Source organism: Rousettus aegyptiacus, unplaced genomic scaffold (assembly GCF_014176215.1).
Source record: "Rousettus aegyptiacus isolate mRouAeg1 unplaced genomic scaffold, mRouAeg1.p scaffold_m13_p_5, whole genome shotgun sequence".
NCBI classification, from domain to species: domain Eukaryota; kingdom Metazoa; phylum Chordata; class Mammalia; order Chiroptera; family Pteropodidae; genus Rousettus; species Rousettus aegyptiacus.
In genome coordinates this window covers 2,829,854-2,843,688 of record NW_023416308.1, presented here as the reverse complement: position 1 = coordinate 2,843,688, position 13,835 = coordinate 2,829,854, and the positions used below count along the sequence as shown (strand labels likewise).

The following is a 13,835-nucleotide window of genomic DNA, read 5'->3' as shown; positions in this document are numbered from 1 at the left end:
AACCAAAACAACGTCCCAGATGAGGTTTTTTTTTGTTTAAAGACCTGGCCTTGCTGTGTGAGTTTAGACAAAACACTTACCCTCTCTGAGCCTCTGTGGCTTGGTCTGCTTTCTTTTAAACTGGAAGTAATGCACATCCATCTCGCGTGACGGGGTGGTGTGCGGGGCTCGAGCGCAAGACCGCGGGTGTGCAGAGGCCTTTGGGAGCTGCCCGGGGTGGCGCGGCCCCGCCTCACGAATGTCCCCCAATGCTGCCCGGAACAAGCGGCTCAGCCTCGCAATGGAAAAGCCGTTTTCCCTTCGTGCCCCTCCCCTCCGTCCTCTGTCCCTTCCCACAAAGCAGCCCGGGAAAGCCCCTGAAGCTATCCGGGTGCCCGGCGAGCCCCCGGGAGCTTAGGATCACCCGAGGTCACCGTCCCTCTTCCTCACGACATGCTCTTTACGAGCAGGTGGCTTCACGGCTCCTGGGCGAACGGCTCCCTTTCCGGGCTGCGGGGGGCTCCCCCTTCTCTCTAGCACGGGACACACGCTTCGGGCCCCTCGATAGGGCCCCTCTTGTCTGCTAAACATCCACCTCCTACGCCCATTTCTCTCTCTCCCTCTCTGCTCTCCTCACTTCCATCCACCTTTAGAAGCAATTTGGATCAGGTTATATCTAAAACCTGCTTCACCTCATCATTACCCGCCCCCACCCCCCCCCCCCACACAGATAAAGCCCAAAGCCCTCAGCGCCACCCGCGGGTCTCAGGCCCAGCCCTGGCACCTGGCCCAGAGCAGGAGCTTGGGTCTTCAGAGACTCCCCACCCCCGCCTCCTCGCTCCCCGGCCTCACACTGCAGAGGGCCAAGCCGCCCGCTTCCGGAGACACCAGAGGACTCCCTTCCCACCCGCTGGCCCCCGGCTGCCCCCGCTCGCTTATGGAAATTTCGACCTTTCCTACCCTCCTTGACATTTGCAGGCTCTCTGGTGCTGTGAGAAACAGACGCTTTCACAGAAGGCCTTTCGCAGAGGTCAGGGTCACGGCCCCTGGGCGCAGCTGCGTGGGCCGCTAACCGGGTGTTTGACATTTGCGGTGTGCTCATGTCTTCCCTGCCGCTGGCTGTGCACACAGCTCCAGCGCCGTCCCACGCAGGGCAGTCCTTGTCACGGGAAGGTGCACGTGGGCACCGGGAAACTTCCTGAACCCACTAGGCTCCGGTCGCCAAGGCCGCCCCGATGAGCGTGCATCGTAGAAGCCGGCCGGGATCAGGGTGAGGCCAGCGAGGCACTCGCCTAGAGCACGGAATTTAAGGGGATGCCTCCAACTCGGACATCACGACCGGTGCCATCCTCCTGAAATGTTTTAAAGGTCGAAATTAATGCAAAACAAAAAACAAAAAAATCCAAAGTGAACGAAACAGCAAAATGGTAAATCACGTCAAGATGACCCTTCGACGAGGCAGGCCTGCCCCGCACACCGCGCCCTGACTCCCACCGGCTCTTGGGGTGCGTGTGTGTGTGTTGGGGGGGCGTTGCTGCCTGAGCGTCACTGTCACTTCCCCGTGCTGGTCAGCCAGAACGCTCCAGACATTCGGACCTCCGGTCAGTCCTGTTAGGGCACGTGGCTTCCCTGTCCTTCCTAGTGGGTGTGGAAATGAGCTGCGAATTCACCTGACAGCCCGTCCCTGGGCCCCCCCCCCCCCCCCGCTGGGTTGTGGCTCAGCACACTGTCCTGGCGTGCCCCCTCCGCACCCCCCACGGCTAAGTCCATCTGCCGTCGCTGTGGGGCTGTTCAGGTCTCCTCTCAAAACGCCACCTCCCCAGAGCCGCCGTCCCTGAGCACCAGGGCATGGCCTGCCCCTCGCTTTGTTCATTTCCTCCTTTAAACCCCCAGCCTTTGCTTCCTGGTGTGTCTCCCCTGATCTGACTGGGCGCCCCGGGGCGCGGCAGGGCTGGGGGCGCGGTGGGGGCTCCAGGCCCCCGCATTCCAGCTCTGCTCAAAGGACCTGTGGGCAGCCCGGATTCCCTGCTTTCCTGTGGAGGGTGGACCCCCAGGGGTGGTCCGTGTGTGTGTGTGTGTGTGTGTGTGAGGGGGGGGGTGCCTGGAGAGGCAGGACCCCCTTCAGTCATCTGAAGAAAGGCAAGCAACTGCCCTTTGCCCTTGGAAGGAAGAAGAGGAGAAAATGGGGAGACCCTAGGTCAGGGAGCAAGAACCTGCTCAGGAGAAACTGGGGAAAGGGCCAGATGCTAGGGGAGCCCAGGGAATGTTTCTAATCCCTACCCCCCCCCACCTGTCCCCCCTCCCCCCGTCCCCCCACCCCCCACCCCCCACCGTGTGGCCTTGAGAAGCCCTACCGTGGGATAATCAGACAGCGGTGGGCAAGCGGGACAACAAAGACTGGGACCCTGGGGTGGGAGGGGAGGCGAGGGGGCAGGTCCTGAAGCCCGGTGAGCGTGCCGCCCCCTCCCCGCCGCCCCAAGGGGAAGATCTTCTAAGACACTCGTTCCTAAGATTCTCTTACTGGAGAAAGCCTGGAGTGGCCACATCGAACTTAACTATCGCCCCTCCGATTCCTCGGGATGGCTTGGGGACCCCACAAGTCACCCCTTGGTGCCGCCGCGGGCTGTGTTTCCCGGGCCGGGGGCGCAGAGAAAGCCCTGTCTCGCCGCCGCGGGGCGGGCCGGCGGGGGAGGGGAGAGGAAGGGAGGGGGAGGCGCCTAGAAAAGGAGGCGCGGGCCGGGAAGGTGCGGAGAGGCCGGGCGGCGGCGTGCGCCGGGGCTGGGCGGGCCGCGGGCGGCGCAGGGCGGCGGAGGGCGGCGGGCGGGCGGCGGCAGGCCCGGCGCGGCGGCGCGGAGCCCGGAGCCCGGGCGCGGCCCCTCCGGGGCGGCCGCGGGGAGCGGGGGCGCCGGGCCTCACGCGCCGCCTCTCGGCTCTGCCCGCAGGTCCCGGGCGCGCAGCCCTCGGCCCGCCGCCGCCGCCCCGGCCCGGAGCGCGGTGGAGGAGCGCCGCGAGGAGCCGGGGGCCCGCGCCCCGCGCCCCCCCGACATGGTGGGCCACCTGCATCTGCAGGGCATGGAGGAGAGCCTCAAGGAGCAGAGCCGGGAGGGCCTGCTGGACAGCCCCGACTCCGGGCTGCCCCCCAGCCCCAGCCCCAGCCCCCCCTTCTACGCGCTGGCGCCTGGCATCCTCGACGCGCGCGCGGGGGGCGCCGGACCCAGCGAGGCCAGAGCGGTAAGCGCGCGCCCTGGCGCAGCCGGCGCACCGGGTGGGGTGGGGGTGGGGGTGGGGTGGGGGTGGGGGCGAGGGTCTGTGCTCGCTGCGCCCCGCACCCCGTGCCTCAGAGGCCGGGGCCGGCCTCCACCTCCACACGTCGCCCCAGCCAAGACGGTGGCCCAGTGACAGCCACGCGCCCAGGTGGGGACCGGGGCACGTAGGCGGAGGTGGTCCAGCCTGGTTCGGGACCCGCGGCCCAGCCCGGCCCTGCGGTGGCCTCTCAGCTAGAGAGTCCTCTGTCAGCATGACCCGGCAGGGGCTGCAAGACTGTCCCAAATGCCGGCGGAAGTCGGCCCCTCGCTAGGTGGGCTCGAACCCTGGGCCCTGCGGCCGCTGGTTCGCAGGTCCCCGCGGAGCCTCCCACCTGGCTCCGTTTCCCGTTCCCTGGGCTGCCAGTGTGAAGGGCTTTCTTTTTTTTTCGTTTTTTCTTTTTCTTTTTCCTTTTTTTTTTTTTTTTTTTTTTTTAACCAAACCCAGACAGGAAGCCTTCCTTCCCGGGGTGGTGAGGGGTGGTTGACGTGGAGCTGAGGCCGTGCGGGCGAAAGGTGGGGAGACTCCAGTTTGTCTCCCGCGGGACTTAGTGGGGCCTCCAGGTGAGCCCGATGGCCACCCACCCTGGTGGCTGAGCTGAGACTGGGTGCCCCCCCGCAGGCCAGCACCTCCCACCTGGAGGAGATGGCAGGTTGAACTCGGTGGGTCCCTGACGCCAGCGCGCTTGCCTGCTCGGTGCTCTTAACTTCTTTTCTGCCGGGTGTATGCGGGACCCGACTCCAACTCCACTCTCCTGGGGGCCCCAGGGATGGCACCTGGTACCTCACGGGGCAGCGACTGCCTCCCACAGCTGAGGATCAGGAGGGGACAGCCCCCTTGTCTCCAGAGAATGACAGGAATTTCATCCGTGCCTCCCTTACTCCTTGGTCCAGTGGGTCCCAAACTTGACTTGACATCAGAGCATCTCAGAGATCTTAAAGAACACACACCCTGCCTGCCTCGCGCCCCCAACATTCTGTTTAATTGGTACAGGCTGCGACTAGGGCGGCTTTTTAAAACCTCCCCAGGTATTTCTAACGTGCAGCCAAGTTTGGCAACTGCCGTCTTAGACCACAACCATGCCGTGAATTTGAATTTTGGTGTCTCCTTTTTCTAGCTGGGGGTGGGAGGGGCGCTGAGGACTTCTAGAGGGTCACGGAGGTGGTTTGCTGTGACACCGATCCTGCCGTCGGAAAGGGCCGGCCATCCCGCAAGTCTCAGAGTTGGCACGGTCGTGCGGAGGGCATCTTGGAATAAATCCCTGGGGTGTCTTAATACAACAGAGCTCAGAGAAAGGGACGTGAAACCAGTCTTCCTCTTTATTGTTGAGCTGACCCAGAAGCCTCCTTACAAAGCGTTTTCCGGACGCTTTCTCTGCCTGCCGGGCCGGCCAGTGTCCTGGCCTGCCTTCCTCGGCTTGGCTCTTCCAGCCGATTTCATTTTCTGTCCCCGCCTGGCTAACTAGATGTCGGGGATGAAACCCTGCCGTCTCTGATCTTTTCATTGGACTCGCAGGCAGAATCTGGGGGTGACGGCATCTGCTCGGATAGCCCTCGCCACGTGCCAGGGGCCGCCCCAGACCCGTTCCGAGCATTAACTCACTTACTTTTCACCGTGAAGGATGCCCTCTGCTTATCCCCGTTTTCCAGAGAGGAAAGCTGACGTGCAGGGGTCAGTGACGTGCCCAGGGCCACCCGGCCGGCAAGTGGCCGTGCTGGGACAGAACCCCCGACTCTGGCCACAGACTCTCTCTCCTCAGAACTCACCCTGTGTGTGTGTGTGTGTGTGTGTGTGTGTGTGTGTGTGTGTGTGTGTGTTTTAACATTAAAAAACAAAATGCCTGTGAACCTATGGCATTTGGAGACGCTGCTTTTAGTAAAAAGAGAGGAGATGGTTGCCATGGGCAACCTCTTCCCGGTCCTGGGCCCTGTAGCTGGGACACCCCCCCACCCCCCACCGACCCTGGCTACCTTCTGCAAGGGCGCCCCACCCCCACCCCACCCCCGGGGGTAATGCCTGCTAAACATCCTTAATCTGGTGTTTAACAACACCCCGCTGGCTGGTGACTCACTGAGAGGCTTTTCAAGCACAGAAGCGGGAGCCGCAGGCCTTGGGCCTTGTGCATCTCGGGGGAAGGGGACGGAAGCCTGTCCTGAGTTCCTGGAGCACGTGGTTTCAGATGCACAGGCAGAGGCTGGTGGCAGCAGCGGCTGGTCTCCTCGGACGCCTCCTAGCGCCGTGGGTCAGACCAGATGGGTGTGGGGTTCAGCCTGCTTTGCACAGGGTGGCTGTCTTTGTTCTGACACCCAGTTTCCAGCACTGCTGTCCCGGGAAAAATTGGTGTCGCAAACCCCAGCCAGGGTTTGAGTGGCAGCGCTGTCCCCAAACCCGAATCACTGGGCCTCGCCAGCTTGTCACCGTATTCTGGACATACGCATGTTAAGTTTGCTCACGCTTCAATTCGTCCGAGAGGTCCTGTTCGTTCCCCCTTTCAATAGGCCGGTCGTACCTTCTGGACGATACCCCACGGACGCAGGGTGTCTGGCTGCTGTGAGATCACCCCCACCCAAAAGGGAAAGGCGCAGGGGACCAGGCAGGGTGCGGGGGACCCACTTGGTCTCGACCCTGAGTTTTCTTGCTCACTCTTTGGAGCAAAGACTAACGTTCCCGGTGATTCCTGAACCCACGATGATTTGGGGGCCAGACATTCACCCCGCCGGTCCCGACTGAGCCCAGCAGGGAACAAGGTGGCTAAGGCTCCCGCCCTCGTGGCTCTGCATTCCTGTGGAACACAGTCCCAGCGGGGTTGACAAGCGCCCTTAAGACAGAAGGCTGGGTGATGGTGCAGTCCCCTTAGACGGGGTGGTCCAGGAAGTGGCATTTAATAGAAAAGAGGAAAAAACGAAGGCGTGGACTCTGTGGTCGAGGGGGTGGCAGGGCGTGCTGGCCAAGAGGGTGGCAGGTGCAAAGGCCCTGGGGCAGGGGCAAGGTGGGCGTGCGTGAGGAGCAGCAAGAGGCGGCAGAGGCCGGCCAGAGCAGGGCTGTGTGGGCCGAGCTGAGGCCAGCAAGTAGAATTCCATTCGGTCTTCTAAAAACGCACTTGTGACTGTTTCATTATTTTTTTAAAAAAAGGCATCATGAGCTCCCATATCCCCCAAATTAGAAACCCAAATCAGGGACTTGACTGGGAGATGCCGGGGGGCCGGGATCTGTGCCGGGCTCGTCCCCCGCGGGCGGGGCGGCTCCCCTGCAGGACGCGGGGCGGCCGAGGCTGCCAGCCGGGCGGGGAGGCAGTGCCTGTCAGCTGCAACTCATCCCACAAATATGTAAGCCAGGCGGGGCGAGGCGTGCAGCCGCGAACAAGGCGGGCGCTGTCTGTGCCCCTCGGGCTCCCGGGGCCGGGACCGTCGTCAGCTCGAGGTTGAGCGATGTCCTCCCTTTCTCCTCCCCTCCCTGCCTGGCCCAGCTGCGGGGCCAGGGGGCGTCGTCGGGAGACGCGTCCTGCTGCCCGAAGGGGGGATGGGTGTGCGCAGCAGACGCCCGTCTCCCCGAGTTAACAGCCCTGCCCCATCGCCCGGGGAGACCGCGGGTAGCACCTGGCATCCCCGGCCGAGTCCCCGGGGTGTATGTTTGAGGAACGGCCACCACGGGGTGGGGGAGAAGCGCACGGTTCGGTTCCACGTGTCCGGCTGAGGCAGGACTCGGCTCGCTGTGGGGTGGCGACGGGGGGGTGACGGTCTGAGTGGGTACCCCCGGATGTGGAGGGGGGTTGTCCTGCAGCTCTCCCGTCCCGTCTGCTGGGTCCGTTTACAGGGCGGGTGCATCTCTGAGTGGCCTACTTGAGAAGGTCCCCGAGGAGGAGTGCTGGTTTCTCGGACCCAGATTCTGAAAGAAGGCCTGTGGGCTGGACGTGGGAAGACTTGGTGGCGGGGAGCGAGGTGTCTTGGCTCCGTCTGTGACACTCTCCCAGGGCTGCCCGGCTCTTCGAGACCACCCATGGTCACGGCCACCTCCTCAGGATCCCAGATTTTCTCATTTCTCTGTTTCTGATCTGTGATGGTGAAGCCACAGGTGAAGAAAGAGAAGAATGGAATTCAGAGATTTAGGGAGTTAGTGCCCAGGATTAGGGAGGACGGCTGGACGAGTGGGTGGGGGGGGGTAGGGGGGTGGATGGATGGATGATTGAGTGGGTGGATGCATGGACGGGTGGGTGTGTAGATGGATGGATGAACAAATAAATAGCAAGTTGGGTGAGCAGGTGAATAAATGCATGGATGGATAGACAGAAGGATGGACAAGGATGGCTGGATGGACAGACAGATGGGCTGAGGAGACGGGAGTCAGCCCCGCTGGCCCCTCACAGGCTCCCAGGTGTGACCAGCAGAGGTGTCTGAGCTCTGATGGAAGAGAGCCAGGTGTGTCAGGCCAAGGTGGGAGGAGCCAGTCTGCTGAACGGGAGGCCGCGAGGGGTGGCGGAGAAGCCAGAGGCTCTGGCGCCTCCGGTCAGCCCGTCTGCCCGATCCGGGATGAACTGGCCTCCACGGGAAGCCCGGCCAACCCCGTGCATCTCCGCGGCGGCCCACCTGCCCGGGAAATTCAGCTCTGTGTGTGGCTGTTCTGTGACAAGAAGACAGATGAGGCCCACACCCTCCCAGGTGCTCCGTGGGCGGGGCAGCGGGCAGGAGCCACCCTCCCGGGGGAATGCCACCAGCCAGGATCTGACCGTGACTCCTGGGGTCAGCAGGGTCTGTCCGTACTCCTGGCCCCCGGGACCTCCTTCGGGGACGTCAGAATGCGGGGATACTTGTCCCCCTTGCAGCGGACCCGGACTCTCCTCGGAGCAGGCTGTGGGCACGTGATTCTTTGTGGTCAGACGGCAGGTCACGGTCTCGCCTCGAAGGCTGCGGGTCATTGTGGGCTGCGTCTGGGGGAGCGACAGTGCCGAGTCTTCACGGGGAGTGGGAGCCCTCGCCCACGAAGCGGCTCTCGTGACCTGGGTCGTCGCCCCCCACCCCCTTTCGTTGCCTGGCAGAATCTCGCAGGTCCCTGACCTAGAGCTGCTGTGAGAAGGTCACAAACCGGGTAGCAGCAGAAGCCTCTTCCCTCACCGCGCCGGGCTCCAGGAGCTGGGAGTCGGGTGCGGCTCCCTGCGAAGGCCGTGGGGGGGGGATCCCGCCCCTTGCGTGTGCCCCCGCGCCTGGCGGCGGCTGGCAGTCCTCGCGTCCCCTGGCTTATCGCGGTGGCACTCCGGCCTCCGCCCTGCCATCTCATGGCCTTCCTCCCCGGGCGTGTCCTGTGTCCAGACCCCACGTTCTTATCAGACGACCAGTCGCTGGATTTAAGACTCCGCCTTTATCGGTGGCACTTTGCATTCACTCGAGCAAAGACCCTCTGTCGAAGTAGGGTCACATTCACAGGTCACACGTCTTTGTGGGGGTCACCAGCCAGCCCGCCGCCCTGGTTGCCTGTCTCCGGCAGCAGGCCGGGCCTTCCTTGAGCCTCGCCTCCAATCCGATGTTGGTATCTGCTTACGGTTTAGCTGCTTCAGGTGTCAGAGTCGGGCCTGTGGGGCTTGCGTTGGTCCCACGAGGCTCTGCGGCTCTCCAGGGAGAGGCTGCTCCATTCGGGGTCTTCTGGGCTCCCCGAAAAGCCCGTCCAGCTGCCCGCTGTGCCATGTTGGGGGAGGGCAGTGGGCGTGAGGAGCCCCTCCCCTGCCCCAGGATTTGCCCCCAGTACTCAAGGCCTTTCATAAGGAGGGTGACAATTCCTCAAGGTCCCTTCCTCGGACCACTTTCCACCTGGGTGACGGTGAAGGTCAGGCTTAGACCACCGTGCGAGCTTTCGGCCCCAAACCCTTAACACAAGCAGAAGATAATCGCGTTCGACTCCGGCTGTGACAGGAGCCGTCCGCGGCCAGCGAGGCCACTCTGGCGGGTGCGAAGGCTTCCCCGTGGCTTTGGCGGGGACGCCCCTCGCCCGCGCCAGCATGGGGTCCCCCTGGTGGCCCCGCTCTCCGGGAGCGGCAGTGCAGGCCCCTCCACTGATCGGGCTTCTCACGCCCTGGCCGAGCAGAGAGCTCACCATTCTGTGGGCCACGTGTGGCTCGGCTCTGTCCCACGTCGCGGCATCTGCGGGCCCCGTGTGTCCCCCAGGCTGGGCACGGACACCGCTGCGCTGTGCCTACGTGTCCCCGCCAGCCAGGCCGGGCCCCCCGCTTGGGCTGGGCTGTCACCAACTGGCACAGAGCTCTCACTAGAGAGTGGTTATCTCTGCGCGTCCTGCAGACCACGACCTGCACAGCGGCCAGGAGCCGGGGCACGCCAAAGCACGCACGTGTGTGTGTGTGCGCGTGTGTGCGTGTGTGCGCGTGTGTGCACTGCCAGCCACCGGCGGCCAGAACTTATCCTGCAGAAGGCGCATGAATCACCGGGGAGGCAGCCGCCCGAGTCTCCACACTCACCCCTGCCTGCCCCAGAGTCGGGGAGCCAGCCGGCCCCCAGGCCTCGGCAGGGCTCTCCTGTCCCCTCGAAGGAGCTGGGGGGTCCAGGGCGGGGAGGGTGGGGCGTGGGAGACCGGGGGCTCGGCCTTTGGCTCTCAGCTTGTCTGTGCCTGGACCTCGCTGTTCTGCCCCTGCCCCTGCCCTGGGCAGGCCGCACCGTAGTCTCTTCTCCTGGGCTCATTCTATGGGTGTGAAACTGCTTCTGAGTGAGCAGGCGCCCCGGGCCTCTCTGTGGTTCGCGTTACAGGGGAGCAGGCACCGGGCCTTTGGGGTGTGGCCGCCCTGGGGCTGTGACGAGGGGAGCTGGCCTCTGGCGTTCAGCCCTCGGGGAAACCCCGTCCCCCCCGTTCACCCAGGCCCCTCTCCACCCCACCCTGGTGGCCCCCACTGGAATGTGACTCCATCTTCGGGGAGCGTCCTGGTGCTGTGCGGCTGGACGTGTGTCCTCCCGGGGCCCGCCGTGTGCCTCCTTGGCTGTGACAGGCATGCTCCGTGCCCACTCTCCGGCCGGCTGGGTGCTGCGGCCGCACGGCCACTGTGCTGTTTCGGTCACCCCACAGCCCTTCGGGAAGCCTCGGCCCTGCGCTCCAGGCGCCGGGGGGCGGCCCGTGCCCGGCCCTGGGGCCCTTCGGGGCGTCCTCGGCCTTGGCGGTGACCTCCGGAGCTGTCTCGCCACGGGGCCCGCTGGATGCCAGCGTGGTCTGGGTTCTCGCCGGCCTGTCCTATCTCTTGTGTGGCGCCTCCAGCTCGGGCGGACCCGAGATGTTTTTCCACTGCGTCCTTCGGAAGTCGGTGCCCAGAGCGCCGGCTTCCGGGCCCAGCTGTGAAGCGCGCCTCGTCTCCGGTGCTGGCGGCCAGCCGGGCGGCGAGATCCGGCCGGAATGGGGCTGCCGGCACGGCCGCCCGAGGCCCGCTCAGGCGGCATCAGGGGTTCGGCTGTTCCTTCAGCACGGGCGGGCCCAGGAGAAGAGCACCCCAGCTTCAGCTCTCAAGGCCGCCTGTACTGAGCCAGGGGAGCTGTGGAGGATGCTGGGAGCGTCTGAATCTTGTTACTACCTTTTTTTTTTTTTTTTTCTAATGCAGTCTCCTGAGATGTTGTGTCCTTGCTTCTAGAAGGTGGGAACAGTGTTATTTCAAAGTCCAAAGGGTGTGGATTGTCTCTCTCTCCTCCTGCCCCCCACCCCCCGCCCCAGGCCTCCATGGAAAGGCCTCAGGGGACCAGCCAGCTTCTCGCAGCGCTTACTCTGTGCTGGGCGCTGGCCACATGCTAGGTGCTGTGACCCATTCGGACCTTGTGGAAGCCTGTGTGACAGGTGCTCCTGTCGGCCCACTTCCGGGACCAGAAAGCTGTGGCCCTGGAGAGGGGTGCCGACCACGACGTAGGGGCCTGGGTGGCCTGCCCGTCGGAGGAACCGGGGCTCTAAGGCGGGTGACGAAGCCACCACACCTTGAGTGATGCACCAGGGGGCAGAGGGGGCTCTGGAGGCTCCCGCACTGGCCTGGAGGTGACAGGCGGCACAGGCGGACCTCGCCGGGTCCCCGAACTCCCTGGGGGGGGAACGGGAAGTGGGGTTCTCACCGCCTGGGTGGAAGGCAGGGAGCTGGAACTAGCCGATGGCAGTGTGTTGAGTGTGTCGCAGTAAAGCAGGAGAAAGAGCCGAGGGCTGCGGTGAGGTCAGGCGAGACCCCGGCGCAGTCCCCCGCCGAGGCACGGGGTGAATCACAGGATGAAGCCACCATCCCTGCAGAACCTTGAGGAGGCTGCCAAGAGCAAGGAAGGTCTCAGGGAGCGGGCCTGTCACCCGACAGAAGTCTGCTTCAAAGTGCAGCCTTTCTGGGCCCCCCTCTGGGCATAGTGTCAGTGCAGAATAATCAAGTGACAGATTTTCCTGGGACACGGGGAAGGGGACACAGAGCACGTCAGGCGGGACGGGAGGCGGGCAGAGAAAATGGGGAGGCAGGCGCTCTGCACGCTGGGGGCGGGGCCGCGGGCCTGGGAGGCCCGGGTCTGCCGAGTGGGTTTGGGCCCCCGAGGTGGGCCAGCGCCGGACGGGTACGGGTGGCCCTCTTGTGCCCACGCGGAGCGCAGACCACAGTGCCAAAGGGCCTTGTAACCTGGGGTCTGTGGGTCTCCCCGCAGCCTCCGCCCCTCCCCCCGAGCACCCCTGTGCTGGAGATGAGGCCTCGGCTGCTGCCCGTGTTCTTCGGGGAGGGTGTCGAGGTGAACCGAGAACTCACACCCGAGATCCGGTGAGTGGGCTTCGGGGTCCTGCCCCCGGGGGTCGGGGACGGAGTGGGGCGGGCTCAGCAGGCGCCCCGCCCTCCGCACATGCGCTGTGGCCCCCTTCCCGGCTGGTGGTTCCCCAGCGTCCCCGGAACGCTGGGTCGCCCTGTTTTCCACACGACGGTCACTCTGTCCCTTTATCCACCGAGGGGGTCCCGTCCCCACTGCAGAGTCCAGTTTCGTCACTGTCCCAAAATGTCCTTTTAGGGCGTATCTGTATTCCGGTTCAGGACCCAGCCAGCGTCACGTGCTGCATCGGCCTTCCCCTCTCAGCGGGCGCTGGCCCTCGGCTGCCCTTTGACCTTTTGGCCTTGACCTTGGGGACCAGCCCAGGCCGTGTGTTAAAGAGCTCTGCCGAGGGCCCTTTTCAGAGTCACGGCCACAGTGCCGCGGCCCCCAGGCCCTGCGGGGGGGGGGGGTGACAGGCTGCCCCACCAGGGACTCACCCCGCCGCCCTCCCGCCCCCGCAGCTGCAACTCCGAGGTCAAGTACGCCTCGGAGAAGCACTTCCGGGACAACGTCTTCTACGCGCCGGTGCCCACGGTGACGGCCTACAGCGAGACGATCGTGGCGGCGCCCAACTGCACGTGGCGCAGCTACCGCAGCCAGCTGACCCTGGAGCCGCGGCCGCGCGCCCTGCGCTTCTGCAGCACGACCATCATCTTCCCCAAGCAGGCCCGCAGCTCCTTCCGCACCACGCTGCACTGTCGCCTGGGCCGGCCCAGCCGCTGGTTCACGGCCAGCGTGCAGCTGCAGCTGTGCGCGCCGCCCGGGCCCTGCCCGCTGGCGCCCGCGGCGCTCTAACGCGGCGGCCGGCCCCCCGATACCCCGGCGGGAGCCCTGGGGGCTGAAGGACCATGGACTCCAGGGCTCGGCCGGGAGCCGGGGGGGCGGGGAGGTGGGAGGCCGAGGGCCTGGCTGCCTGGCCAGGCGTGCAGCGTGCTGGATTCGGTCATCGCATGGGTTTCACTAGCCCCTAAAGCAGGGAGGCAGCCTGGCCACAGCTCTCTGGGGAGCGTGAGGTGGGGGACAAGCCGCAGGAGGTTGGGCAGAGGCTGGACCGAATGCCTGGGCTGACGTTGGTCATGTGGGGGCGCTGCAGCCTAGGAGAGACCCCGCCTGAGCTGTCGCAGTGGCCTGCGCCCCGGAGTGGAGGGCAGAGCCCGTCGAACGGAGGCCTTTGAGCTCTGCGTCCCAAGCCTCGCTGGCAGGCATCCCTGTCGACCTCCGTCCACGCGAGGCCTCCAGGACCAGCACTTCCGGGGCAGAGTGCCAGGTGCCAAGGGGAGGCGTTGAAGCCATCCAGGAATGTCTGCTGCCACCCACCTAAGGCTCCGGCCAGGCTGTCGGCTTAAAGAGATCCAGCGGGGGACCTGGGCTGCCTGTTACCATGGTGACAGTGCCACGGGGTCCCCCTCGCACCTGTGATGTCAGGAGAGGAAGACCGGCCAGGACTCACTGAGGCTGGGGCTCCCAGCCGGCTGCTGCCGGGGCCAAACGCCCCAGAAGCCCCAGGTGTCTGCGGCAACGCCCCCAGACCTGAATGGAGCCACCCCGGTCGCCACCCCATCCATCCCCCAGACAGGACAAAGCCTGGGGCTGCGCGTCCTCATGCCGGTGAGGACGCGGCCTCGGAGCTGTCCAGGAGAGGCAAAGTGACTGATGTATTTTTATATATCTACACAGACGGTGCATATTCTCTCCAGAATGCTTTCTGAAAAAGAAATAACTTAAAGAATTGATTATCTTAATAAAATGTGCAAACCCAAA

The 13,835-nt window shown here is 64.8% G+C and overlaps 1 protein-coding gene across 1 annotated transcript; it reads left to right on the top strand.

The window, feature by feature from the left end:
• The first annotated feature begins 2,845 nt into the window (after positions 1 to 2,845).
• RFLNA (refilin A) lies at positions 2,846 to 13,835 on the top strand. The gene is made up of 3 exons (XM_016129848.2): positions 2,846 to 3,210; positions 11,922 to 12,031; positions 12,536 to 13,835. The coding sequence occupies exons 1-3, from the start codon at positions 3,025 to 3,027 to the stop codon at positions 12,867 to 12,869; spliced, it is 630 nt and encodes a 209-aa protein (XP_015985334.2). The 5' UTR covers positions 2,846 to 3,024; the 3' UTR covers positions 12,870 to 13,835.